The sequence below is a fragment of the Cololabis saira genome, chromosome 22, assembly GCF_033807715.1.
Source record: "Cololabis saira isolate AMF1-May2022 chromosome 22, fColSai1.1, whole genome shotgun sequence".
In the NCBI taxonomy this organism is placed as follows: domain Eukaryota; kingdom Metazoa; phylum Chordata; class Actinopteri; order Beloniformes; family Belonidae; genus Cololabis; species Cololabis saira.
The window spans coordinates 21,416,997-21,443,368 of NC_084608.1; the positions used below are offsets into that span (position 1 = coordinate 21,416,997).

Sequence of the window (26,372 nt, forward strand, 5' to 3'; positions counted from 1 at the left end):
GTAATATTATGACTTTATTCTCGTAATTTTACGACTTTATTCTCATTATATTATGACTTTATTCTCGTAATTTTACGACTTTATTCTCGTAATATTATGACTTTATTCTCGTAATTTTTTTGTCTTAGTTTGGCCCTAATACTCCGTCGTAGTTTAGTATATTTTACAGGTACCTATTAAAACAAAAAAACCTGCAACTGTGTGTAATGAAGACTAGAAAGGTCTTGACACCACTTTGACACCCACAGATGAGCCACAACTTTAAAATCGGTGATTGCAGAGGTGATCATCTTCCATCAACGGGACCCGTCACCTGAATCAACTAACTAGGAAAAAACATATTTTTGATGCTGATGAGTTGAGGGAACAATCTCAGTAGGGTGGCTCAGAGTGTCCGTGCCGAACCCTAAAGCACCAGTGAGTAACTGAGCATCAGAACTGAACCATGAGGCTGCCATGAATGATGTTTTATTTTGCATCGCAGGAACGAGACTGGTATGCAGCGAAGTGTGCCAGCACCATTTGCTCGTAGCAGTGATTATTTCTGTTACGGTGAAAATCCTTCCTAAACATTTTTTTTTTTTTTTTTTGCAGACAAATTGAGGTTAAGATCCTGACTTGGCCTTCAAATTCCTCGGATCTCGATCCAACTGGGCATCTGGGCTAGAACGACGTGCTAGAAAAACAAGTTTGACCCTTGGAGGCCCCTCCTTTAAACTGACAGGACTTAAGGGATCAGCTGCTAAAGTCTTGGTACCTGATATCATAAAAACCTTCAAACATCTTGTGGAGTCCACACTTCTGTGGTTCAGACCTGTATTTTTTTTTTCTTTCTACTTCTTCTTCTTCTTTCTCCAGAACATCAGAGAAACTCGCAATATCTAACAGGTGGTTTAAATGTTGTATCTGGAAAACACAGCGCAAAATATAGCTTGTTCCCTTTGGTGGATTACTCAACTCAACTCAACTGGAGCAGTTAAAGTTTTTGTATGACATAGATGTACCTAGAAAACCCCATGGCCGTCTGCAATGGTAAGAATAAAGATATACATTAAAACAAAAAATATACCTGCTTTGAAGTAAAATCTGAGACATATAAACAACTGGATTCCCTCTTGACCTGCTCACGCGCACTCCTGCTTCTTCTGTTTTGGTCTGCAAAGCAGAGCTTAGCCGCGGACTGAGACCATGCCAGTATGTGCTGGTCCCTGCAGGAGGCCGGGGCTTACTGTCGGTGGAGATTAGAGCATGAAGTTTTACCTGCGGAGGGCTCTGGAGTCAGTTAAGTGTGAGAGATAGGCATGCAAACGACCAAGCATAGTGTGTTACCTGTGCTGTAATGCCAGTCATAAGCTGATCTGAGCATAATGCGCAATAACTCATAATGCAAATACACTAATAGGATATGCGCTGATGAGTAGATCCATAAAAATAGAACAAGCCTGAGAAGAGGTGGACTGTCCGACTGTCATCCCTCCGACCGCACAACCTGCTGCTGGAGCTCTGGAGTCTGAGGTTCACACCATCCTCAAGGTAAAGACCTTTTCTACACTCACGTTACTTGGAAGATATTATATAAGGCATGTGTATTGAATTTACCATCGATGAGCCATTGTTTGACACATTCACAGGGGATAGATGTGTAATGTACAATATCAGCAGCCTAAAATCCAGTAAAGATGCTGCAACAGCAGCCAGACTTATTATCAAGATGAGCCAAGAAGCAAAAAACAGATTTTCCATTTTTCTTTTGCAAGATTATGTACAAGTATAATCCAGTTTCACCTTTATACAGAGGGTTATTGGAGTAATCTGCTGCTGCATTAATCAAAAAATTACATATTTTGCAAGCCAAGCTTGTTATTTTGTCTCAAATATAATGATGCATTCAGCATGGATGCAAATGAATCGGATTTTTTAAAACTCCAATCCTGAAGTCTGCTGTCAGCAAGTTTAAACGAGGTCAGAATTAAAATTAAAGAAATCACGCCACCTTGTGGCAATTTTGAATAATTTTCACCTCTGTTTACTCCAGTTTACACCAAAGAAATATGACAGTTTGCAGTTTTTCCAGAGCCTGAGCCAGGATGAGGAGGCTTCTAGTTCAAATCCTGTTCACCAGCGTGGTCGTGTTGTGTTCCCTCGACTCTCCGCCGCTGAGTGAAGACATGCTGAGAAGTAAGGCCTTCTCTGATGGCACAACTGCACAACTGGAGAGATCACGGGAGAACTTGAGAGTAATGTTTTTCACTGGTTTGTACAGAGCTGTCTGCAGCTGGGGAGGAGTATGTGGATGAGGAAATAAAGCAGGCTATACTTGGAGTGAAGCAGGTGAAAGAAATGATGGGGAGGAAGGAGGAGATGCACAGGCAGCTGATTCACGCCCTCAGACAGAGCAGCGACAAGAAGATGGTAGGTGACGTTCCTTTAATAGGTCTAGATTACATTTGAAGACAGTTTGTACACAACTGGGATGTTTCCAATAAATATTTGATGTGTAACCCTATTTACAAAACAGTTGGGATGCTGTTCATTCATTATCTATACACACTTCAGGGTCACGGGGTCTGCTGGAGAGCTATCCCAGCTCTCATCAGGCAAAAGGCAGGAGTACACCCTTGACAGGTCATTGTGTATCAAATATTACTCTGATTTGTATAAAAACTGATATTTTAAGATGAGAAAAGACCCCATAAAACGTGGTTTTATTGCCCAAAAAACCATCACAAGAGGAACAATTAACGGCAACCAACCAAGGCATTTGACCATTTCATGAAAAATGTCTCCTGTGACTCTATATACGATGAAGGTAAAGAAGATGGATGGAGGGATGAAAAATGTAATTTTTTTAATGAATTTTGTGGCAGAAACATACCGAAATATGGACAACAAAAGTTCAATTAACTTTATTCGTTATATTAAGATACTTCACCCAGATATTTAGTGGTACATAAAAAAAAAGAAAAAACAACAAACACGTGGTGGAACATCTTGCAACTGATTAAGTTAATTGGCAACAGGTTTGCAACAGATCGGGTACAAAAGGAGCATCTTAGCGAGGCAGATTCTCTCTGCAGTAAAGTTCAGCAGATGCTCACTAAGCTGCTGAAACTGATGATCATTATACAATTATATACAATTATATATCATTATATACAATTGTGTAGTCTTTAGATATCTTGTGAAATCATCATCTGGAGAACTTGCATCTTCAACTTCAAACGTGCATGGGACAAAGTTGGGATCATCCTCATGATTGTCAGGCCCTAAAAAGCAGCACTGCATCAAAAACCAGTGGGAGTCCCTGCATGCTTCTCAGGACACTTCTGATGATCACTGTAAGAGCACAGTTTTCTGTGGTGTTTACAAATGTAGGTTAAAGCTCATCAGGCAGAAGATAAAGCTGTCCTCTCTGGGAGCTCATTCAAAAATAATTCATACTAAAGTTATCATAGCCAGCCAAAGTCTTTCTCAGGGAAGAACTTGCCTCTTTCAGAGAAACAATATAAAACTGCATAAACTACAAAAGCACTGTTTGGTAGTTGGAGAGTGTGGGTGCTGAACTGGCCAGCCTGCAGTCCAGATGTTCCACCAACTGAGAACATTCAGAAATGAAAGAGGGAGGACAGTTGAACCCTATTCAGATAAGGATAAGATTTCTCTCCCAAGAGTCCAGCAAGCGGTTGTTAAAAGAAGAGGGAGTTGCCAAACAGTGACAAACATCGCTCTGTTCCCATTTTTTTATACATGTTGCTATAATCAACTCCAGCGGGGGCTAATAACTTTCATGACAAAGTGCCTAATTTTAAACATTTGTATGTTCTGTTGTGAATTAATGGTTGCAAATGCATACTGCTTATATGCATTTTAGCATCCCAGCATGTTAGAAATCGGGGTTGTAAAAACAGTTTTCACTGCACATGACTCCCATGCATGCTTCGGAAACCTGCCTCATATTTTGTACGTATTGAAGGCAAAGCCACACAGGAACCTCACAGCAGAAAGCAAATTGTGGGTGTTCATCTGTTGTACTGTAACAGCAGTGGGGATTTATGAACTGTCTGCGTTTTCATAGATTTTGTGGTTAGTTCAGAAGAAGAGGAAGGGCTATGTGCCAGGAATCTGGCTTATTACGATGCAATGTTTCTGAGTGATCTGGTCTGCGGTTCCTCCAGGGGGTGACGCAGCTGGCCAAGGAAACGGAGCAGAAACTGGAGGAGGCCGAGCAGAAGTGTCGAGATTTAACCAAATCTTCATTCAGACGGTGTCAACCTTGTCTGGAAGATTCCTGTAAGGCCTTCTACACTTCAACGTGTCGCCGCGGCTACGCCTCTTTCTCATTCAAGGTTTGACTTCCCTAGGGTTGCCACCTTTCAGAAATAGAAATAAGGAGCGCAGGAGCCAAAAAAAAGCCCCTAAACTTCTAAACTGAATAAAAATGTGTTTATTTTATATGAAAAAACAAAATGCTTTGATTTAAAGTTTAAAGTGCTTTAATAGCATTGAACTTGCATGACTGTACAGACAGCCAGCCATATAGCAACTGAAATATCCTCCTATGCTACTGTATGTCCACATCAGCCCAGATGTATAATATAGCCTGCAGGTGAAGAATATGGTGTAAAAGTAAATTTATTTCAATAATTCAACTAGAATATGGTGTAAAAGTAAATTTATTTCAATAATTCAACTAGAATATGGTGTAAAAGTAAATTTATTTCAATAATTCAACTAGAATATGGTGTAAAAGTTCATTTATTTCAATAATTCAACTAGAATATGGTGTAAAAGGTTCATCTATTTCAATAATTCAACCAGAATATGGTGTAAAAGTAAATTTATTTCAATAATTCAACTAGAATATGGTGTAAAAGTTACTTATTTCAATAATTCAACTAGAATATGGTGTAAAAGGTTCATTTATTTCAATAATTCAACTAGAATATGGTGTAAAAGGTTCATTTATTTCAATAATTCAACTAGAATATGGTGTAAAAGGTTCATCTATTTCAATAATTCAACCAGAATATGGTGTAAAAGTAAATTTATTTCAATAATTCAACTAGAATATGGTGTAAAAGTTACTTATTTCAATAATTCAACTAGAATATGGTGTAAAAGGTTCATTTATTTCAATAATTCAACTAGAATATGGTGTAAAAGTTAATGAAAATACGGTACAAATCGCGTCCCGTATTAGTTCAATACGGGACGCAACATTTTTTTCTCAAATAAAGGACAATTCCGTATTTTACGGGACGGGTGGCAACCCTAGACTTCCCTGCAAAACTTGCTAGAGCTCAGAGTGTGGATCCAGTGCAGGGTTTAATGGGAACCCCCGTCTCTGCAGGTGGAGGAGTTTTTTAGGAAAATGGCTGCCCAGTTGGAAGCCACGGAGGACGTCCACGATGAACAGCGGGGGGATCCAGGTGCAACCCCCTCAGCTGAGAACCAGGTCACAGAGGATGAGATGGATCTGGAGGTGCTGCAGGCCGAAGGCTCGTTCAGTCAGCTGCTGGCCGACACCAGCCTCCTGTCCAATCACAGCATCGCTGTGGCCAGGAGGATGGAGCAGGTGTTTGGGCAGTCCTTTCTAGCAGGCCTCACCTCCGACCTCCAGCAAAACTTATTGCAGGTAGATCCGAGTGGTGGCTTCTTCAAGGCTTTGGGCTTCGATCACATCCTTGAGTCAGCGTTTGACCTTGGGAGGGATGTCCTGGAGGACATCAGCTCCACGGTGGCCGATGTGTTTGGAGAGATTCAAGAAGCTGAAGAATACTTGCAGCAATCAGGCAGAGGTATCTGATGCAGCAGGGTGCCCTTCAAGAGAAATGTGTTTATCCCAGTTGTGTTCACCTGATTAATATTATTTATGTGTTTAATTTACAAAGATGCAGGCTTGCGCTCTGCTTATGAACAGCCTCCGAGCAGATATCTGTGCAGACGGCTGCGCAGACAAGTATCGGAGTGCTGGCAGCTCCGAGACTTGTGTGAGGCCTGCAAAAATGATCTCATCAAAGGTAACTTTTTTCTTTTGTCTTGATTTTTTTAAAGCTAGATTAGACCAAAAGCAATGGCATAATGATATATCGATTAGTTGGTTTTATTTGAACATTTCAAAACCCTGAAAAGCTCAGCACACTTAAGTGTAGGACGCACCAAACTGGAAAAGCTTCAATCTGTAAATTTTTGTCGTCTTTGAGTGAATTTATGTTTCAGCTAATCATCAAAGTTCTTGAGTTATCCGCTGAAAATGTATTCAGCTCCAAAACTTGATCTAAACTCTTTGCACCGTTGAACTGTGAGTGCTGAATTGATAAACGTGAAAACATAAAGCAACATAAAGCTTCTGTTGCTGAAAAAGAACTTGACCAACCTCCTGTGATATTGGTCATGGGTTTTTGGTTTGAAGCCTTCTTACCTCAAACCTCTGGAAGGTGCCGGCATCGGCAGTAGATGAAGCTGATCACTCCTTCCTTGGTGTGGTGTCAAACTTGAGTATGGTGTTTACATAAATATTAACATTATATCAGCTACATTACGGTTTCTCTCTGGTGGGGCTGGTGACATTATGACACGTGCCCAGAAGCTGTACTTCTCATGAACTCCCACGGTCCCTTTAGATCACAACAGAATTTGATCAATCAAGGCGATCCCAAGCTTATGTTGTAGCTTATGTATGTCTGGAAATGCTGTTAAATGTTCTGATTACAAAAAAAAATTAAAGCTGCAAGCAGCGATGAACGGGCCCTCACACGTGCAATTTTCACCCATAAAGGTCAAGGACTCAAAACCGAGTCCGATGACGCCACCCACGAGTTTCTGTGTCATACCATTCAAAAGTTATGGCAGAAAGTAGGAACTATCACATATGGAACAATCAGGTGAAGGGGGAATGCGCTTTTTGGCATCTATCGTGGCCACGTTAACGCGATTTGACTGAGAAAAGTAAAGCGTATCATCGCAGGATCGAGAAGCATATTTTGATGTATAACACACCTGGGTGCACGTTACGGTTCGGGCCGCATTAACGGCCGAAGAAATGGCATAAATTGCGCCAAAATTACACGATTTATTCAAAATGGCCGACTTCCTGTTCGGTTTCGGCCTGGTGCCAAGAGACTTTCCTTTAAGTTGCGACATGATACAGGTGTGTACCGATTTTCGTGCGTGTACGTCAAACCGTATTGTGGGGTTTGAGGCACGATGTTTTCTAGGGGGTGCTGTTGAGCCATTAGGCCACGCCCATTAATGCAAACCATTAAATATCACATTTTTCGTCAGGCCTGGCTTGCGTGCAAAATTTGGTGACTTTTGGGGCACGTTTAGGGCGGAAAAAAGACCCTCATGTCGTCTGAAGAAAAACGAGAACGAGAACATCTCCTACAGATACAATAGGGCCTTTGCATTGTAAGGGCTCGGGCCCTAAAAATATTGAATATTACATCAGAGGACACATGAATACCCCGATGTGGGTGTCCAGCGATCCCATACCTGATGTCAACACCTGGGCTGGCGCCCGCCTCTCTTGCAGACTGTCCCCTGGTGCAGCAGCTCCACTCTGAGCTGGACGACATGCACACGCTGCTGAACGCCTCCCGCCAGCAGTACAACCACAGGCTGCAGCTGCTCCGCAGGCACACTGCAGACACCCAGAGGTGGCTGCACAGCATGCAGGACGACTACGGCTGGCTTAGCCAGCTGTCCAACACCACTCTGGACCCGGGGAACATCTTTAGTGTGATCACAGTATGTTTTTATTGTTTTCTTTGTCAGGATTCAATAATCAAGGGCTGATAACTAGGTTGGAAAGTGCCTTTTAAATCTTCTCTTTGGATGACTGGTTTTTGCTTCATCCTGTTTTTCAGGTGAATCCACAGCAGCAGATGAAGAATAACCAACTAACATCAGACAGCAGTGTGGTCGTCTCCATACTGGGCTCCACCCCATTGACTGTACTGGTCCCAGCAGATCTGGTCGTGGATGACCCTGCCTTCATCCAACATGTTACCCAGGGAGCTCTAACGCGGCAAAAACAGCAGATAATAGGTAAGGATCCCTCTGCTGACCCCAACTCCACCATCTCGCAGATCTCCAACTATGAATTCAAGTGAAATGAGCCAACTATTTTACAGTAGTTTTGAAGAAAAGCAGTGCAAAGTGGTACATCATAAACTAATATATTTAAACGTGTTGAAATCAGTAGGAATAATCTTTGAGCTGCCTGGTTTACCGATTGTAAACCCAAATCGATTGAAACTGAAATAAAAATGCTAATTTTGTTGTTTTTGGTTGTTTTCTACACAGGAATGCAGTGACGCCACCATTTCTACATCAGTTTCCATAGAAGATGAATAAACACTTCACTCTAGTCCGCTGTTCTCGCACAACTATAAGCTTATCTTCCTAAAACTTGAAAATGCACCACATAGACCTCTAAACTCTCCGACAGCGTATGTTCGTTCTTAGATTGAAATGTTTCTGCAATAAAATTGTGAACACTGCATAAGCCCTTTCTTTGTTTACTTTATTCTCACTAAGGGCGTATTTCCTTTACAGAACCTCCACCAAAGATGATTCACAAAAGCCACATCTGAAACTTGCATAACAGAACCCGCAGAGGTGAGAACCTTGAAGCGCATCCATGTTAACTCTGAATGACCTGGATTACAAAAAAAACATTTCCTGCAGTTTTCATTTTTATATGATCCCAACATAGTTCCAGTTACATTTCTGTACAAGTGAACCAAGACTCGTTTCTTAATTTACCAAAATAATATGATCCATTCAAAGTACAGAAAAATAAAGATGTAGACATAATAAAAACAAACCAGGTTTTTCACCAAATTACACACACACCACATCTAAAGCACAAATATAAAGTAAAAGCCTCAAAAATGCTGAAGTGAGGTCGAGAACGAGACACTGCCGTCTGCATCTTGATGGTGGGATGTGGGTTGTAATCACGCTCTCCTCCGTCCTCTGCATGAACCCCATCAGTACTTTCCACTTTCCTCTGGATCTTCAGTTTGGAACTTCTCAATCTGCTCTGAGGTTCAGCGTGGTTGAGGCAGAGACCTCTGCATCTCCCAGTGTGAACAAAGTCGCCAGGCTGACGCAGCACAAAACGAGACATGCAGGACATGAGGGACAACATATTCCTAGAGAAAGCAGACAAGAGCTTTGACTCAAGCATGCCCGTACCTTCAGTCTTGTAATGTAGTTTGGCCTTGGGTCACCTGAAAGGCGCCTCTAAATAAAATGAATTATTATTATTAATGTGTGCTATCATGTCAGTGACAAGTAGGGAGACCGGGGCTTGTTGTCACAGGGGTAACTTGTCACATTGCAATTATCTTCTTCACCAAAGGGGGAAGCTAAAAAGTGGAATACTAGTTTTCTTCCTCTACATAGTCAGGTCTCATGTCCAGTGTGAGAAGACAGCAACACATTGTAAGTTGAGATGAGCACCAATTAACCATTTTCCACCACCCAAAGTAAAATATATTAACTTTATATATTTAATATTAGGCTTCTTTCAGATAAAAATCCTAGCAATGACAAACATGGACTTGTTAGAGAAGAGATTAAGGTATCCTGTCATACCTCATCATTGCTCTGTGTTAAGCTAACTTTGTGCTAGAGCTAGCATAAGCAAACATGGTATTTTGGGGCAACTTGTCTCAGTCATCTGGGGGTTAGTTGTCACACGTGTGATAACATGTGATACAAAGATCTGGGGGAAAGGAGTACCCTGGTGACCCTTGCCAGTGCAGTCTCAGCCACAGGGAACAGTATCCTCCCCTACTTTATATTTCCTCGGGTGCACTTTCGTGATCACTTCATCAACGATGGGCTACCTGTCAGCAAAGGTGGAGCAAATAAGACAGGGTGGATGAAAGAGCAACACTTTGTCAATTTCCTCCATCATTTCGTGGAGCTGAGAAGCCTTGCTTGCTCCTCCCTGACAACCACTCCTCACGCCTCTCCATTGATGGGCTGTCTGGTCTGTTAGAGCCGTTTGGAAACAGCCCAGGAGAAACCTGGGTGCAAATGCACCCCTGGCAAATCAATGTATGTATGTCAGACCTGCAACTCAGATGAGGAGTCTGACTCTAGTAAGGTCAGGTTTTGCTTGAAACTTTATGACTAGATGTTCCAGGACTGACTGAGGTCAGGTTTTGTTTTAGTTTGTTTAATACCGTAGATCTTCCAGGATTAGTTTGGGACTAGTTTAATGTTGCATAATGTTTTATGTCAAGGTTTATTCACATGCAAGTAAAAAAATAACAATAAGAATAGTTTTGTCCTTGTTTTATTAATTGCAAAATCCAGTGTTACATCACCCGGGTAAGTTGTGTGACAACTTACCAGTTGGTGGGGCAACTTGAGACATGTTCACAATCTCTAATTGATTGGTAATAACTCTGCACTGACAGAAGATATGGACATGATATGAATACAAAATATATACCTGAGGCTTTTGTCTTTCATCTGGTACACATTTGTTTTATACAGTATATGATGTACAGAGGTGTCAAGTAACGAAGTACAAATACTTTGTTACCTTACTTAGGTAGAGATTTTGGTTATCTATACTTCACTGGAGTAATTATTTTTCAGACGACTTTTTACTTTTACTCCTTACATTTTCACGCAATTATCTGTACTTTTTACTCCTTACATTTTAAAAACAGCCTCGTTACTCTATTTCATTTCAGCCTTTAAAAAAAACTATGCAGTTAAATTGCTCCATCCGGATAGAGTGAATTTGGTTGTGGTTGTTTCAGATGTTCTTGTCCAGTTTTGTTCTTACATCCGTTGCCCTCAGATTCCTGCAAGTAAACTTGGATGTACATTCCAATAAAGGTTTAGGATAAATGATAACATGCCTCTGAAGTTTGAATTTTTGCACCATTACAATACTTATAGGCAACTAGTCATCATATCTCCTGCTCTGTGAAACACATGTTAATGCTCAATACTACACATATATGGTTCTTTAATATATTTGCATTATACTAAGATGCATTCATTTTCAATGGCTTTAGTCCTTAATGGCTTTTTTCCCCCTTACATTACTTTCATACTTTAAGTAGTTTTGAAACCAGTACTTTTATACTTTTACTTGAGTAAAAAACTTGAGTTGATACTTCAACTTCTACAGGAGTATTTTTAAACTCTAGTATCTATACTTCTACCTGAGTAATGAATGTGAATACTTTTGACACCTCTGATGATGTATTGATTACAACAAATATATAAGAGAGTAAAAAGTGTGACAACAGGCCCCGGTCTCCCTACATTGCAGGCGATATCCGCTGATGGCTGGTACACCTGACACCGCAGCTCACCATCGCACACGTAGAGCTGGCAGAGGGCGTGGCAGGGGGGCAGGGCCATGAGGGGCAGGTCTGCAACCATATAAGAGAACAGAAATGTTAAAACCTCCACTGAGACGTCAGAGAAGTATCAGCATGCTTTAAGAAAAACTTCCATTTTCAATTACTTTTGGGGTTTCAAGCACAGATGATGAGCCGTCGGTCCTCTGGACTTTTCCTGATGGCGTCTACGATGTCCTGCAGCTGGTCAACACTTTGTCCCATTTAATCTGTGGAAGGTCGGACAATAGTCAGGTTTAGCTGCTGCACAGGAAATCTGTAAACAGCACAAACTTAGACACTACACAGTTAAATCAACCCTGTGTTTACGATTAGATATCAGGGATGACAGTGCAAACAGTACACAATACACATTTTGTTGAAATGACCTCACATTATCTTTTGGGACCCTACCCACACTATCACTTAAACTGGATCACTGTTGAGTCTCGTCAGAAGCTTAAAACAGCAATTTATTTCAACGTACACCCCAAATCAAAAGGTTGGACACTTTCCCATTAAAATGATATGAAGGTGGGTATAAACTTTTAACTGGTATTGTCACTTTAAAGCCAAATGTGCCAAATTAATCACTATTGTGATGAAAAACACATTGCAACTTTAAAATGCTACAATTCACATTGTTTTTTTGTGTCTAATTGAAGTTTACTTTACCATGTAGTAATAGAACCAGGGTTTAATTAACTCTTATTTAAAGAGTAAAGAGTAGTGGATACCTTTTGTAAAACATGTAGAGCAAAAACAAAATTATGTGTATAGCTGTGAAATGGTACTTAAAGTATTTCTCCTTGAGTAATACTTTCAAGGTTTTAAAAAAAAGTACTTACAGCAAGTGAACAACGGTTATGTAAATGTTTATATTATCACTGAAAATGACCCTCTCCTACTGTACACTTTACAAAAGATAATGCTACTGAAAATAAAATGATTTTCTGTGCAATTAAAAGGAAAGGTTCTTTCATACAGGAGAACCTGGTGAAGGGCTGGTGAAGGGCTGGTTCCTGCACCAAAGTGCCTTAGGTCCAAGTCAGGTGGCCATCACTGCTGGACACCAAAAAATAAAAAGTTAAATTAATGTTATTGTTTCAGTCACCTTGAAGAACCACAGCAGTTCTTCAAGAATCCAAGACAACTTTCTTGGTTGTCAACAAAGTAAACTGGTCTGCAAATGTAAACACAAAGGACTTATTTATTTCCAATATCTGCATTGATATTTAACAGGGTTTAATCATTGTGGCGCTGTTTGCTGCGGAAGTACGGCGCTGTTTGTATTTTGTATAAACTTTTCAAAACGACTCATTATCAACCGGTATTGATCATAGATTCTGAATGTATTTCACAATCTGCATTAGTTTTGCATTTTAACAGTAATTTGACAGTTTTGGGGTGACTCTTTTTGGAAAATTTAATTTGTTATCTGTCTTCAATGTGCACATCTATCAAATGTATAAGTAAGTAATGTTTATGTATAAGTATGTATATTCATCTCATGACCTGCCACTCAGATTCCAGAATTTTTCAAGTTTTCCTCAGACATTCATTCATATCAGACACAACACTCAAAGGACTTTCACCTTCCTTTATGTCGGACTTCACACAATCAACGCACTTTAAAATAGGGGACCATCCCTATGGAACAATTTACCTACATCACTAAAATCAATATCTTCACTGGCTTTGTTCAGAAAACACTTGTACTTTTTTTCATGCAATTATCCTACATCTTCATTTTTCCTATCTTTCAATAATTCAGTATTGTTTTTCTTTTTCATGCTAAATTGTCTTTTTCTGTTTTATATTATGTATTTCTATATTGTGTTTTTGCTTTGAAGTCAGCTGCTACTACTGCTGCTGTTACTGTTAAATGTTTGTTTTATAAAGGGGAGGCATTGTCATAAGCCTTTTTGGCTTCTACCTCTCCTGCACAATGCTTCATTTGACCATTGTTTTTACTGTTCTGTTTTATGTGCAAATAAACTAAACTAAACTAAAACTCTTATGGTCACTTCCTCCAGTTCTTTGTTATAAGCAGTTTTGCGGCTAAAAAGCAGAGATAATGAATGAAACTAGTAGTGAACTGTACCTGGCAGACTAAATTTGACCTGAGCCCCGAACACGGAGATGATCCGTCCCGGTCCGGTCTCCCTTCTTGCGGCCACTTTGCATGATGTAGTTCCTCTTCACATCAGACCCCGACCTGTCCATGAGTTCACAGGTCTCCTCTCTCTGTACATCTTTTAAGTGCATTTTAGAAGTGGCAAGCCGTTTTCTTGTTGACTAAACTAGTAACATTTGTGCGGGTTAGATTTAGCGCTTTATTTTAAAAATGCGCGGTACAGGAACATTGCACATGCTCAGCTTGTTCCAGCTCTCGGACTGATCCCGCCCCTTAAAGTGAAGACAGCAGTACTATAAAACTACTGATGTTAGGTTTAAAAACGAGGTTGTGTTGCATTTTCTCCATTGAATAGCTCATGATATTTGGAAATATCAAACTGGCATCCAGTCAGTCAATGCAATAGTTGTATCCAGATGAAACCTGTGTTTTTTTTACCCCAAAATAATTAAATGTATCAAAATATGACTTGAAATTCCAATTGTTCCTGAACGCCAGGTTCTCAAAACTGCTTTTAGGTGCAAAAGCACAAAATTACAGCTTATTTCTGAAGCCACAGGGAAGCTCCCCTCATGGCAACTGCATTTACTTGTCAACAGCTCCTTTGGGTTAAGAGTTTGGGTAGGCCTATCGTCCCTAATAGCTCATTATCATTTGATTCTCACATCAATAACACAAACCCATCTGCATATTTCCAAGTAACATCAATGTCCTCTGTATTGAGTGTTTTCAAAGATACGGTTGTTTTTTTTTGTTGTTTTTTTTATAAAATGTTGGCCATTTGGACTAGGTCTGATTAGGCACCATGAGTAAATGCCTGAGCAACAGGTGCTCACTAATGACCCCCCCTCTCCAGGTGTGGCCCTAGGATTGGACCCTGGTAGCCCATGGCTGCGTCCGAAATTGCATACTTCCACCCTAATGAGTATACAAAATGAGTATGCGAGATTTTTTAGTGCGTCCGAAACATTAGAACGTACTAAATAGTGCGCTATCCATACTCATTCCAGAGAAATGTATTAGTGTGGATTGATGGACACTAGCTGAACAGAAACTTCCCACAATGCAATGCAGCTGTGTTTGGTTGCTAAGTGATACGTATGTCATAAGTATAATATTAAGTATAATAATATTATCATATAATATTAATATTATAATATTCGTATATAATAATATTATATAATGTCATCTTGTTTCGGCCAGGATAAACGGGAAATAGCGGAGCGGTGCTGTTACCATAGACATATATACATACAAGTATATGTACAAGTATACAAGTATATATATATATAACCATATATACATGTATATATGTCTATGGTTACTGCTGCTGTGACACGTGACTTCCTCCCAACGGCAGGAAGTGACGTGTGCGCTCTGAATAGTACGTCCGAATTAATGCACACTACTGATATTTACTCAAAAGTGTGCCGAACTTAAGTATACTTTTTAGTATATACTTTTTAGTATGGCATTTCGGACGCACCGCATGTCTGGGCAAAGCATGTATGACTCCATGTTTTTCCTCATGACCAGTTTCAAGGAGGCTAACAATAAAGATTTTCAAACAAACAAATTCATATATACACCAGCATTTCAGCTCCATTTCAGAAAGTATCCATTCACATTGCACTATCATGAACACATATCATGTAGCCATTCATGTTCTCTAGTGTGAAAAATGGCAGAAAAAGCACTAAGAAGGGTTTGATTTTTTCCCACTCTGTAGTTAACAAGGGTGAGAAACATCAACGATCTGGAGTTGGTTTATAATGTTTCCTTGAAGCTCAGAAATAACCTGTATGTTGGGGTTTGTCCCCTGTAGACAAGAGGGGTGCTTCCCCGAGGCTTTGGAAATGGGCCGTACCGTGTATTTTGTGTTTAGTTTAGTTTATTTGCACATAAAAATATACAACCGTTTTAAAAGTACAGACGAACAGTATGTAGAAAAAAAAAATGAAATAAAAAAAGAAATACAATATAACAGAAAATGTGCGGGAGGAACCGAAAAAACCCATAAGGGCTTGTCGAGTAGTCCTCCTATAATGAAACAAACAATATCTACAGAAATATGTAAAACATAGGACAACTAAGGAAAATAAGCTAAATTGCTAGAAAACAAAAACAGGAATCTAATGAGGGTTTGCAGAGAAGTACTGGAAATGAATGGTTAAGCTTTGCTAAGTTGGGTTAGCAAAAATGTTGTGATTTGTTTTATGAAATTATTTGTACTTGAGCATTCTCTAATATTGAGTGGTAAGGTGTTTCAATAAAGAGGAACCTCTGAACCTAATTGAAAACTGGGAAAAAGTAGACCTGAAAAGGGTGGGATGGAGATTGTTTGCAGACCTAGTATTGAAGTGATGAATTTGGTAATTTAATTGAAATAAAGAATGAAAACAGGTTGGAAGTAGCTTGTGAATGGATTGATAGACAAAAATATAAATCTGAAAAACATTTACAGCAAAAATAGAATCAGAATCAGAATCAGAAAGGGGGTTTATTGCCAAGTTTAACACACACAAGGAATTTGTTGTGGTGATTGGTGCAATACAGTAAAAATAAAAATAAAAATAAAAATAAAAATAAAAATATAAAAGCAAACAAATATATGGAGATAAACTAAGAGATAGAATAAAGTAAAATGTATAACAGAAATAAACAGAAATGTACAATATGAGGATTAAAAACTGCCGGATATGAATCTTTACAAAAAGTGAGATGGGAGAATACTTAGGGATTGGAACAATGGGGTGGAAGTCTATTGGAAAATGTAATCATTTTGATAAAACGTTTTTGCAGGATAAAGATACAGTTGAGGTTGCTCATGAATGTATTGTTTAACAGCAGTTTGGAGTGCTTGGATATTGAGAGTACTGCACATCAAGATTTATTTGAAATATTTGAGTTTTACAGTGTGTTTTCTGACGTCACGCAAAGGGGGCGTGTTTTATTCTGCGAGGGAAACCACGTGTAAATATCTACACATAAACTGGATTCCCCGCGCATTTTCAACTCAAAAGCTGTCAGGAACACGTTATCTTTGCAACAGTTGAATCAACTGCAAAAAGCCTCGTAAATTAGGTTTAAAAAAAAAAAATCCAAACATGCCTGCCACTACTGAAATACTCTCCAAAGATGTGCACAAAGACTGTGAGCGTGAGGACAAGCAGGAGGTGATGGAGAAGCAGAAGAAGTCTGGAGCTTTGTGTGGTGAAGAAGCTTATCTGGACCTGGTCGAGCACATCATGCAAAGTGGCCGCAAGAAGGGAGACCGGACCGGGACGGGAGTCCTGTCCGTGTTCGGGGCTCAGGTCAGATACAGTCTGCGAGGTAAGACCGTCCACTTGTTTCAATCATTGCATTTTAGCCACAACATTTCTGCAACAAAGAACTGATGCAAGTGAAGCTAAGACTCATGCACGTGTCAAATTACCCTTAAATGCAAAAGTAATGCATTCACAGATTAGCAAATATGTTTATTTAAGACTGAATTATGGTCCCGCGTTAAATCGACGCAGACCCTACGCCGTAGGGTACGTAGCATACGGCGTAGGGGAACGCGTTAGTGTAACGCGGAAACCATAAATCAGCCCATATGAGCAAAAGCGATTGATAATGAGACTCAGGGAAACTGGTATAAGTGATGTTACTGAACCCCGAGCAAGAGGGTTTCTTTCTTTGTAACATTCAAAGGAAGTGTAACTGCTGCCACTGAATTTATTTCTTATTCATTTGTTATGCAGTATTTATTTTGGTTATTTCTGTTTTTCTTTCACACTGTTTTAAGTAAAGAGGAAGGGACTTTTATTTTGAAGCCTCGGTTTAACTTTTTCTTTCTTTATTATTATTGTTATTATAATTATTATAATAATAATAATAATAATAATAATAATAATAATAATAATAATTATTATTATTATTATTATTATTATTATTATTATTATTATTATTATTATTATTATTATTATTATTATTATTATATTATTCATCATTTATTTATTTTTTATGCATTTTTTATTGAACACTTGAATATTGTACAAATCTTTGAACCATATTAAACAGAATGTAGATTTATAAGGCACACAACACATTCTGCATCACTGAGTGCAACAGTAAATGTAACATAGGTTGTAAACTAAGGACATAAACAAATGGCGGGTCAAAAGTAAAAAAAAACACACTTAATATAAATAAATACAATTATAATAATAAAATGTGAGAAGCAGAGGCATTATAGTCATGTTATTGCCTCGGTAACATCTTCTGCTATGTAAATATGGACACATTTTAAATGATTTCCTTTCCTAGCATGCAGCCAACTAGGCATTTGTTTGTAATATCATTTATTTATACTGTGTAGTTTTCACGGTTTACATTTCGTACAAGGTGTATTGTGACGTCATTGATATCCGTTATGATTTCCCGCGAAGAAGGAAACTCTTCTTCTTCTGGACAGGCAGGCTACATGCTGCCCCCCTGTGGTGAATCCCAGTACTGTACATTATACTCCAGATTTAAATAGTATCAAACAATAAACAAATGTGGCTCTTATTAACATGTATAAAATAAAATAAAAAAGTGAAGGTGCAGCAGTATGAGGTAGACATGGTTATTGAAAGGTGCATTGTTACAGCATATGATTGTAGTTATTATTATTATCATCATCATCATTATTGCACAGTGATTGATTACTCTGAGACTCTATGAGTGATGAGAGTTCATCAGAGCAACAGCTTGGTGGAAGAAACCATAGACATAAACGTAGACGCCGCATCGAGCGCTGAGCCGTACGTCAACGTCGCCGCCATATTGGATGTGGCAAGACTGCGCTGTAAACTAATACAAGTGAATGGACTTATTTTCATAAAGCGCCTTTCTACAAATAAATGTACGTTTTACGTCTCATTTATTCATTCACACACGCACTAATATACTTGAGAAACAGCTAGGCACCAAATATAATATATTTCATTTTCTCAGATGGCAAAAATAAGAACTTTATTGATCCCACATAGGAGTAATTCATGTTATATCAGCTCACAAAAAATAAAGAATAATCACAAAAATAAGAGAATAAGAAATAGATAAGAGAATAAGAAATTACGTAAGCATATTTTAAAATTTTCAAGTAACAAAATAACATATTTGAACCATTTTTCAGATTTTTTTCAGTTATTTTATTGTCTGAAAATGGTTCGAATGATATTTTATTGTCTGAAAAATTGTTCAAATATGTTATTTTGTTATTTGAAAATTTTTAAATTTGTTTTGTTGATGAGAAAATATGTTTATCTATTTTTCTTATTTTTGTGAGGGGGGGGATTTATATTGTTTTTCGGCACTACCTTGTTCTCTATAGCTGATATAACATGAATTACTCCTATGTGGGATCAATAAAGTTCTTATTTTTGCCATCTGAGAAAATTAAATATATTATATTTGGTGCCTAACTGTTTCCCAAGTATATTAGTGCGTGTGTGAATGAATAAATGAGACGTAAAACGTAAATTTATTTGTAGAAAGGCGCTTTATGAAAATAAGTCCATTTACTTGTATTAGTTTACAGCGCAGTCTTGCCACATCCAATATGGCGGCAACGTTGACGTATTGCAGCAGCGGGCAAAACCACTCGATGTGGCGTCTACGTATGTATGTCTATGGAAGAAACTGTCTCTGTGTCTGGAGGTTTTGGTGTACAGTGCTCTGTAGCGCCGTCCAGAGGGCAGGAGTTCAGACTGTGTCCTGGGTGTGAGGGGTCTGCAGAGACGTTACCTGCCCTACTTATTCTATTAGAAAATGAACAGTGAGAAAAGTAGTTGACTTATTTTTCTTTTTCTAAATACACCTTCCTGAACGAGTTCCTGCAGTACAGCACCTGCACAGGACCTCAGTGACGTCACCATTATTAAAACCTGTTAAAAATCAAATGGCAGCATGCACATTTTGGAAAATAACCTGTTTGTGTTTACATTTGTAGACCAGTTCCCTTTGTTGACAACCAAGAGAGTTTTCTGGAAAGGAATTCTTGAAGAACTGCTGTGGTTCATCAAGGTGAATCTGAAACAAAAACTTTAATTTCGCGATTTTCTTTTCTCAATTTGTATGCATTTTGATCTTGCTGCAGATGTTGGTTTTCTTTAAAGTGTGTATGAGAGTAAGCATGTCCTTCACCAGTCCTCTTAGACAGTTTGATCTAACATTTCAATAACTGTCAGAGAGGACTAAAAACACTCATGTGACATATGAAAGGAATGTGTAGTGTGGGGATTACTGTAGTGTTTGTGTGATGTGTTGTAGTGAATGAAAATACATTTGTGGGGAATTATTTTGCAATAAATAAGACATACATGCAAACAAAAGACAAACAACACATTTTCTTTTTCAGGGATCAACAAATGCTAAGGAGCTGTCGGAGAAAGGCGTTAAGATCTGGGATGCCAATGGCTCCCGTGCCTTTCTGGACAACCTGGGGTTCACAGACAGAGAGGAGGGCGACCTCGGGCCTGTGTACGGTTTCCAGTGGAGGCACTATGGTGCCGAGTACAAAGACATGCATACAGGTACGGTGCCGAGTACAAAGACATGCATACAGGTATGGTGCCGAGTACAAAGACATGCATACAGGTACGGTGCCGAGTACAAAGACATGCATACAGGTACGGTGCCAAGTACAAAGACATGCATACAGGTACGGTGGCGTGTCAGCGCATCACCAGGTTCTCTACCAGGAAACACCTTTATTTCTTATTGCACAGAAGATTGTTCTTTGAGAGAGACGTTTTGTAAAGTACACTTGGACAAGATGTCATTTTCAGTAATAATGTAAACATTTAACCAGAAAACGTATCCACACCTTTTATTAACTCGCACTTACATTTTTATGCTCACCATCCTCGTCTGTACCCCGTAAAAGAGTTTTTTCTAAGGCAGGGAAGCTGGTGTCCCCTTGGAGCAAAGACGTCTTATAAAAACTTTTGTTCTACTACTGTCATTTAGCAGACGCTTTTATCCAAAGCAACTTACATTTTCATGGAGCATTTAGGGTTAAGGGCCCAAGGTGGTTCATCCTGGTTGTCATTCTGGGGCATGAACCTGGATCCTCTAGACCCAAACCCTCCTCTGTATCCACTAGATTACCACCCTCCCGTTCCTCTCAAAATGCATAAATGAATCAATTATTAGTCTTTTATTTCCCATGATTTAACACTTAAGTAATACATAAGTTAAACATTTTAACTGAATTTTGTTAAAGACAAAATTGCTATATTTTACATACCAACTAATTTTAGCATTACACAAACAAAGTTTTAAGCAAAGTATTCTCATAAACAACTAAACTCTGCAAATAAAATGATACAATGATGAGATGATATTTTAAGTAAAGGACTAGTGATTAAATATTTCACAGGTTGATGTTGGGTGTGCAGCATGTATGCTTTTCCATGTTTTCATTTTGTTTACCTGCAATGATTTTAGAACTACTGCAGGGGTCGCTATTGCGTGACCGATGCAGTTTGTGTAGTGTGTCAATACACAACTTGAGGTATCATCATCCCATCACTACAGTGAAGCAGTTGATGGAAGCATAAAACAATGCAATGATATCAATACTTCACTGTGCCACGCTATGGCACAGTGGACTAATGGACTAATGTTTGACAACCATGTCTTTGTCATCTGTTGTACATTTTTTACAAAAGGTCTTTGAGACTTAATGAAACCTTCCTGTGTTAAAACCACCCTGGTTCTATCATTAGATGGGGAGGACTGTAAACTTTTTCAGGACCAAAGTGACGTGAATCGAACCAGCTTTGAGTTACACTGCAACATATTTTGATCTAGCAAATATTTACCATTTTGCTGCAAATTGCTTTTTTTAAGCCTCTGACAGGCCTCAAAATGTATTTTATTTTAATGATTGTGTGGATACAGTATCTATAGATAAACTTGATCAGTTCTTTATATATGAAAATAAAATAAGTGACGGATGCAGGTTTCTGTGTCAAAGTATATATTTTCTTCTCTTTGCACATTTTGTATGAATACAAAGTTAAAATATCCTGTTTGTTTCATGCTTGACATCGCTCTGTTACCCCCCAAGATAACATTAACTGCCCTTTGCTGCAATCCCACGTTGTGTTCTCACTCAGAACGGCTTCATGCATATTATTTTGGTCCCTAACATAAGTTTAAACTCCTGAGCATCTAATAATAAATTCCAGCGTTGATTTAACTCTGTAATGTTTGTGTTCGAGGCTCAGCTACATTTCCTCACAGCTGCTTTCCTGTGCAGCAGCTACATCTGACTACTGTCCAACCAAAGACTTTAGTTTCACAATTTCTCTCACAGATTACACAGGACAAGGTGTTGACCAGCTGCAGAACATCATAGACACCATCAAGAAGAATCCAGAGGACAGACGGATCATCCTGTGTGCTTGGAACCCCAAAGGTGATTGATAAATGAGGTTTCATCTTAAACTAGTCTGGTTCTTCTCTGAAGTCTGAATTAGTGTTGGTTTGTAACATTTCTGTCCTCTTGTATGGTTGCAGACCTGCCCCTCATGGCCCTGCCGCCCTGCCACGCCCTCTGCCAGTTCTACGTGTCCGACGGCGAGCTGTCGTGTCAGCTGTACCAGCGATCAGCGGATATGGGCCTGGGAGTGCCTTTCAACATCGCCAGCTATGCACTTCTCACCTACATGATCGCACACATCACAGGACTGAAGGTATCATGCTTTAGTCCGGCGACTTCATGCTTATTTTAACCTCGGCCACATCATGTAACATGGGCCGAGTCAAAGGGCCAGTTGTACCTTGTTCATCCCGGAGCTTGTTCTTGTTGTGTTGTTTTTTTTTTTTACTGTACATACATGGAACACAAACCCTCACATCTCAACTTCCAATAAAAAATTAAGTCGGTCAAAGTCCATACACACCAAGACATATTTCATAGTGCTGTAATCATGCCAAATATTCTAACCAAAAATTCTACTCATTGCACTAATTGAAAATATTAGATAGTACTACCATATCAATGACTCTCAAATAATAATTAAATAGTTAAAAAAGTTAAATAGTCTTCCTACCATACTTCATGATGAAGGGGACTTATCAAAAAAAGTAGGAAACACATGTCATTATTTTCTAGGGGTGTAACGATACACTAATCTCACGATACGGTACGATACACGATATTGAGGTCACGATTACGATACGATACGATATTATAGCAGTATTTTTTTATCAACCTTGAATGAGGAACATATGACTGGAAAAATGTTTTTTTTTTTTTTTTTGAAAGACACAAAATACAAAACAATGCTGTACGTTTGCCCTATTGTTACAGTTTGTAATGCTTTATAACTGTTTAAGTTTTAAAGAGAAACCCAGGCCAACCATTTTCCACAAACTGAACTAAAAGTAAATGTCAGGTTCGCATTATGCATCTTCAGTTTCATACAAGTACAAATATTTTGCCACAAACTGAATAGTTTCTCTCATGTATGATTTTACTTTTTTCTTTTCCAGAAATGTAACAACTAAAATTAAGTAAATAAATACATACAATTTTACATAATAAAAAAGATTGATTCATGCTCACCTTATAAGTGTAAGAGGAGATTTATTTTTAAGGTAATTTTGGTAATTCAGGGTTCATTATTTTATAAATATATTCTTTATATTCTGATGTAAATCAGTGACTATAATCAGTTTATCTGTAGTGCTAGTCTGTTTTAGATTGTGATACGCCACAGTACGGCACTAGCTGCTGTGTTGACGTTCTAAAATCCTACACCGTTGAGCGGACAGTAAAGTACTCTCGAACTCTGAAGAAGTTTTCCCCGACCCGAAAAAGGTTTCATTTAATAAGGTAATGCTTAACTCTACACCAGACTTAAAGGTTCAGAGCTCAAAACCCTAAAAGTCTGTGATCGGGGCCGCAAAACGGAACTAGTTTCTTCTGAGCGGAGGAAGATTTTGGTCCGCGGGTCGAGCTGCGGTCGTCACGCGTGCTCAGATGCGCGTTTCTAGTCAACACAATAGATTAATATTAATAACATAATATCGCGATACACCTTGTCACCTCCACGACACGTTTCGTGACGTTTTTGTATCGCGAAATTTCGTGGCACGATATATTGTTACACCCCTATTATTTTCTTATTCTAAGTTGGGGCTGGTCCGTTAAAGAACCAAAATGATATCCAAACATATACCCTCAAAACAAAACGGAAACAAAACCTAACAAAACAAAGACATAAATGGTGGGAAAACCCCACTTAAAACAAACAAGACACCAAAACAACACAAACCATTGCACTCAGATCTTATCATTGTCACTATGCCTTACATTGACCTACGAGATTCTTAAAGTCAAATTCTATATGAGATTGCCATATTTTTAAAGTCTGAGGATTTGCCTTTACTCTTGTCATAAATATCATCAAGTGTAAGGTAGCTTGAGAGTTCATTCCACCAGTGGACTAATACTGGGGGTTTAGATTCTTTCCAATTTAAAGTTATACATTTCCTGGCTGCCAACATAGCAAGATCTATATATCTGCATTGATATTTTTTCCACTTGTCTGACATACTAGTTCCCAAAAGACATAAACGAGGTGACAGAGAGACAAATACATGTAAACATTGAGATATCAACTTGGTAACAGAATTCCAAAAAAAGGAAAGTGCATCACATGACCAAAACATACTCAGTTGTTTTTGTACCTCGATAATTCAGTCTTCCTCCCAAGACTTTGTGTCTTGTTCAGGAGCTCTTTCAGGTCAATGGTGATCCAGGGTTTATTGTTGTGGAAGTGCCTCGCTGTTCTGGTGGGGGTGACGTCCACACAGAAGTCGATAAAGTCATCACACACTCAGTCGTGACATTGATGTCATCTCCATGTGGCTCACAGAGTACATCCCGGTCTGTAGCCTCAAAACACCGCCTGCAGAGTTTCTCCAGCTTCCTGTGACCTCCTCCTCAGTCCTTTTAGTCACAGGTTGCGTCTGGATGATGTGTTTGTAGGTGGAGGAGAGAGAGGCCAGATTTTGGTCGTGCAGAGGAGCTGTATGCCCAAAACAAATCCAACATTTTGTTTGGTGGAACAGTTGACAAACTTTAAATGTTGGTAATGTGGCAGAGAGACGTGGTTGAAATCCCTAGTGACAGCTAGATGCACGGCGGGCTCTTGTGGCTGTAGCTTAGCAACAGCAGAGCTGATGTCGGGACGTAAACTGCCACTACAGTAACACCGGTGAACTCTCTCGCTGGATAATAGGGATGGAAACTCTAATAGTTCAATATCCGGGCTGCAGAAACAAGGTTTCACAAGTCCTGGATTACAGCATCTGTTGTTAAACTCCACCCCCCTTCCTTTTTTTTTATTCTGCTTCTCTTCAAGTCTGTCTGCTCATATATGCAAAACACTGTATTGTAGAATCTCCAGATTTGTCTTGACATTTCTTTAAGTTCGTCCATCTTAAACGTGAGATCCGAGATTCCCCCAAATAACAATAGGAAGTCCTGGTTTATACTTCCTTTCTCTCTGTTGCTCCTGCTCTACATCCACGATGTCTCCTCTGTAGGCCTGTGTTTAAAAAATCGATTTTCCGACTCCATATCGATTCTCATATTAATTCCTAAAAATCGATTCTTATGTCTAAAGATCGATTATTCTTCTTTAATCCCAGTAGTCGGACACACAGTTTGTCATGACACTTCTGAAAAATGCCAGGTGCTTCATGGCAATTTGGTGCCTGGTGAGAGAATAAATTAGATAAGCTAAAATGATTTGTTTACTGCATGAACTGTTGCAATTTCTTTCTTTTTTTGCACTTTAAATGGATATTGAAAGGCCTGTTTGAGTTATATATTTCTTAGTTATTTCACAATAATTATTGTGAAATTATTATTTTACTACACATTTGACGACATCTGAATCGATACCCAGCCCTACTCCTCTGTAACTGGTGAGGGATTTGGATCCCAATCTGGATCTAAATTGACTTCTTTATCTGAATCAGCTGCTCCCGTCTGTAAACAACTCACTTGTTGTTATGGTTACTAATCATAGGCGATGGTGTAACGAAGGAAATCCCACAAGCAGCACAGTCTCCAAACTGATTCACAAACCAAAGATATGAATGAAAGAGACTGAGGCCAGTGGGCCTTGAGTTTGACGTGTCTGCTTTGTCCAGGAGAATGTCCTAAACCATGTCCTCCATGTCTCTCTTTGTGCTGCTTCAGCCTGGCGACTTTGTTCACACCCTGGGAGATGCACACGTCTACCTCAACCACGTGGAACCACTGAGAGAGCAGGTGGGATAGTTGTGCACATTTAAAACAACTTTCTGACTGATTTCAAATTCACATCCATACTCATCTGTCTGAACACGCAGCTCAAGAGGGAGATCCGACCTTCCCCCAAACTGAAGATCCGGAGGAACGTGGAGAGCATTGACGACTTCCGCGCAGAGGACTTTGAGATCTGCGACTACAACCCACACCCCGCCATCAAGATGCAGATGGCGGTGTAAAACCAAAGTGACGTGTTCTCTACTTCACTCCGTTGTAATTATCTGGGCATTTGATCTTTTTCCAGACTTGGACGTTAGTCACGTTAGTGCCTTAGATGAGGTTTTGGCCTGTGTGATTCGGTGAAAGGTCTGGTGCAGGATGCTTTAACAAAGCATGGTTTGTGTGTTTAGATGTTAATATTTTTGAGCACTTTAATTTTTTTATTTTAATAATATGCAAGACATTTATTATCCAAGCCCAAAAGGGCTCAGTTCATTGTGAAAAATGCATATGTTCAACGTGTTACATGGCAGGAAAAGATGCTTTA

At 39.1% G+C, this 26,372-nt stretch overlaps 2 protein-coding genes and 1 long non-coding RNA gene across 3 annotated transcripts; 2 read left to right on the plus strand and 1 right to left on the minus strand.

Moving 5' to 3' along the window:
* The first annotated feature begins 1,307 nt into the window (after nt 1-1,307).
* LOC133423375 (clusterin-like protein 1) lies at nt 1,308-8,114 on the plus strand. Its single transcript, XM_061713560.1, has 8 exons — nt 1,308-1,533; nt 2,075-2,178; nt 2,264-2,412; nt 4,176-4,346; nt 5,351-5,798; nt 5,892-6,020; nt 7,535-7,749; nt 7,869-8,114. The coding sequence occupies exons 2-8, from the start codon at nt 2,088-2,090 to the stop codon at nt 8,112-8,114; spliced, it is 1,449 nt and encodes a 482-aa protein (XP_061569544.1). The 5' UTR covers nt 1,308-1,533; nt 2,075-2,087.
* A 3,056-nt stretch (nt 8,115-11,170) lies between these two features.
* Nucleotides 11,171-12,604, minus strand: LOC133423573 (uncharacterized). The gene is made up of 3 exons (XR_009770821.1): nt 12,367-12,604; nt 11,510-11,611; nt 11,171-11,414 (listed from the first exon to the last, which is right to left on the minus strand). It is a non-coding gene; the product is annotated as an uncharacterized LOC133423573 (long non-coding RNA).
* A 3,908-nt stretch (nt 12,605-16,512) lies between these two features.
* Nucleotides 16,513-26,357, plus strand: tyms (thymidylate synthetase). Its single transcript, XM_061713521.1, has 7 exons — nt 16,513-16,851; nt 19,499-19,572; nt 19,907-20,081; nt 21,872-21,973; nt 22,075-22,250; nt 25,775-25,846; nt 25,927-26,357. Exons 1-7 carry the CDS (start codon nt 16,626-16,628, stop codon nt 26,062-26,064), a joined length of 963 nt encoding a protein of 320 aa, XP_061569505.1. The 5' UTR covers nt 16,513-16,625; the 3' UTR covers nt 26,065-26,357.
* The last annotated feature ends 15 nt before the right edge of the window (nt 26,358-26,372 follow it).

What these genes read in the sequence shown, in the direction of transcription:
- tyms (XM_061713521.1), top strand. Translation starts at nt 16,626, where the DNA reads ATGCCTGCCACTACTGAAATACTCTCCAAAGATGTGCACAAAGACTGT. An exon ending in GGTCAGATACAGTCTGCGAG is followed by an intron (nt 16,852 to 19,498) that starts GTAAGACCGTCC and finishes TTACATTTGTAG; the next exon opens with ACCAGTTCCCTTTGTTGACA. An exon ending in AACTGCTGTGGTTCATCAAG is followed by an intron (nt 19,573 to 19,906) that starts GTGAATCTGAAA and finishes TTTCTTTTTCAG; the next exon opens with GGATCAACAAATGCTAAGGA.
- LOC133423375 (XM_061713560.1), top strand. Translation starts at nt 2,088, where the DNA reads ATGAGGAGGCTTCTAGTTCAAATCCTGTTCACCAGCGTGGTCGTGTTG. An exon ending in GAGTGAAGACATGCTGAGAA is followed by an intron (nt 2,179 to 2,263) that starts GTAAGGCCTTCT and finishes TGGTTTGTACAG; the next exon opens with AGCTGTCTGCAGCTGGGGAG. An exon ending in ACGCCTCTTTCTCATTCAAG is followed by an intron (nt 4,347 to 5,350) that starts GTTTGACTTCCC and finishes CCGTCTCTGCAG; the next exon opens with GTGGAGGAGTTTTTTAGGAA.